Here is a 2,370-nt window from a genome sequence, read left to right as displayed (position 1 = left end):
TGTATTTAAGAAAGTTCTTTTAAAACACTGGAAAGCTACATGTCCTCACTCACTTAAACACTGGAGTGATGAACTGAGATATTATTTAAAGTTGAAAAAATCATCAGCCCTTGAAAAGAACAAAATATTTGATTTTGGAAACATATGGGGTAAAGTATTACACACACTCAGTTCATATGTTTTAGTGAGAGTACTGAAAATTTGATTTGTGATCAAAGATTTTCTGTTATTTGGATCTATTTTTAAACAGCTAACATTTATTTAAAGAAGAAAAAAATCATGACATTTTAGAGATGGAGCTTGTCGGTGTGAGGAGTTGTTTTTTCTGTTCTGTTTGTGGATCTTGTTTTTGTTTGTTTGTTGTTTTGTGTTACTGTTAGTTTCATTGTCCCCTTTGTTTTATTGTTTATTTGTTTTGGTGTCATGTGTATGAGGTTAAATGTGAATTTAATAAATTCTACCATCAAAGGAATAGCTTGCAGACTAATGATAACGTTTCATGCATTTAGGTCAGTTAATAAGAAAAACCTCAGAGAGAGATGTTGAGGCCTCAGAGACCCTGGATCTATTAGACCTGTTCAAACACACTCTGCAAACACATTTGATTCTATTACACATCAGACTCTCTATACAGACAACAGTGTGACAAATACAGAATTACAAACATAAGAAACAACATATAGTTTTCACAAATTTATTCTAATTTTTTGTGTGGGATAAAACCGGAGCTACCCGGAGAAAAACCCACGGAGGGGGGGCAGCAGCTGTTTAGGGGGGCGTTCTCCAGGGAGAGATCTTGATAAGTTCTTTAACCCAAGTCTCATTGCTAGGAAGGGAGGGCCCTGAGTTGTCTTGGAGGGACAGGTTCTTCATTAGTTGGGCCAGATCAGTCTCCTCCTTGACAGCTTGATGGTTGGGGAGCTTCATCACCCAAAGCTGCTCCCGGACCTCTTCCAGCTCTTTCAGAAGGAGGTCACTCCACAAGGTTTGGGTTTCCTTCTCCTTGGTGAGCTGGTCCACCTCCTCCCTGAGCCTGTCACTGTCGTCCTTTTGTGATTTTAATTTGGAGGACAGCTCAGTGTGGCTGGTCTTGGCTTCTGCCAGCCTTTTCTTCAGGTCCTCCACCTCCTCCTTGGTGTCTAAGGCCTCCAGCTCCCAAAGCGGGTCGCTGACCTCGTCCAGCTCTTTCATGAGGCGGTCACTCCATCGGGTTAGGCTTGCCTTCTCCTTGGTGAGCTTGTCCACCTGTTCCTTGAGGTCTAAGGCCTCCAGCTCCCAAAGCTGCCCCCTGACCTCATCCAGCTCATTCATGAGGCGGTCAATCCACCAGGTTTGGTGTTCCTTGTCCTTAGTGAGCTGGTCCACCTCCTTCTTGAGCCTGTCACTGTCCTCATTCTGGGATATCAATTTGGAGGACAGCTCAGTGTGACTGGACCTGGCTTCTGCCAGCCATTTCTTCAGGTCCTCCACCTCCTTTTTGAGGGACTCATTGGCCTCCTCCTTGGCTGTGAGCTTCTGGTTCAGGTCTTTTATTATGCCAGTGAACTTCCCTGTGGTGTGCTGCACATAATAGGTGAGGTTCTGAGGCTGAAAGGAGGGCTTCAGGTGTTTAAGTTCTTTTAAACACCTGTTCTCCTTTTCACACTGGAGTCTCTGTTGTCGCTCCTCCTCCAGCCTCTCCTGCAGCTCCTGGACCTGGCTCTTGGCAGCAGGATACCTCTCCTGTCGTTGTGGTAGGCGCCTCTGATTGGATTGAGGATGAGGTTTGTCTTGGCTTGGCCAGCGACAATACCTGCTGATGATCTCCTCCAGAGTCTCATTTGACTCGTCTATATCCATTGGTTGGTACCAGCTTGTTGATTTTGAGTTTGCCATCTCTCTGTTGTTTTCGTATTGTTGCTGTCTCTCTGACTGTGTTCTCCAGATGAATATCTGTGAAGTGTGTGTGGTCTGTCAGCTTGGTGCTATATATATGTAAAAACTCAGACTCTACATTCTAGATTGCTTTGTGACACTTTCCATTTTTTAAGTCCTATTGTGACCTAATAGAAGCATTCCAGCCATGACCTGCTCACTGAATAAAAACAAAATGCCCCCACAGAATCAGCATGTAACAAACCCTAGACTGACTCCTCCTTTGCGAAATAAAACACACATTAAACTCACCAATGAAATGTTGAAGATTCCTCGGGCTGGTCCACAGAAGACCAGATCCTGGTGTTGGCATGAAGCCCTCATGTCTTAAAAACAGGGCTGGACATCTCTGGTTTGAGGCCGATACAATTCGCATCCTGATACATTGTCAACAATCCACTACATCAAGGATACATAATTGAGGGAGAAAGACTCACTGTGATCTCCTTGGGGTGG

The 2,370-nt window shown here is 44.3% G+C and overlaps 1 protein-coding gene across 2 annotated transcripts; it reads right to left on the bottom strand.

The window, feature by feature from the left end:
- Positions 1-680: 680 nt before the first annotated feature.
- On the bottom strand, positions 681-2,370 carry LOC117811770 (myosin heavy chain, cardiac muscle isoform-like). Of its 2 annotated transcripts, none has more exons than XM_034682238.1 (2): positions 2,352-2,370; positions 681-1,932 (listed from the first exon to the last, which is right to left on the bottom strand). In XM_034682238.1, exon 2 carries the CDS (start codon positions 1,873-1,875, stop codon positions 769-771), a length of 1,107 nt encoding a protein of 368 aa, XP_034538129.1. In that variant the 5' UTR covers positions 1,876-1,932; positions 2,352-2,370; the 3' UTR covers positions 681-768. The 2 variants fall into 2 exon arrangements, with proteins under 2 accessions (XP_034538129.1, XP_034538128.1); XM_034682237.1 differs by lacking the exon at positions 2,352-2,370 and adding an exon at positions 2,167-2,217.

Source organism: Notolabrus celidotus, chromosome 4 (assembly GCF_009762535.1).
Source record: "Notolabrus celidotus isolate fNotCel1 chromosome 4, fNotCel1.pri, whole genome shotgun sequence".
Classification (NCBI taxonomy): domain Eukaryota; kingdom Metazoa; phylum Chordata; class Actinopteri; order Labriformes; family Labridae; genus Notolabrus; species Notolabrus celidotus.
Note: the sequence above shows the minus strand (reverse complement) of the source record. Positions and strands in the feature narration are given on the sequence as shown.

Excerpts from the sequence above, each read along its gene's own strand:
- LOC117811770 (XM_034682238.1), bottom strand. The coding sequence starts at position 1,875 with ATGGCAAACTCAAAATCAACAAGCTGGTACCAACCAATGGATATAGAC.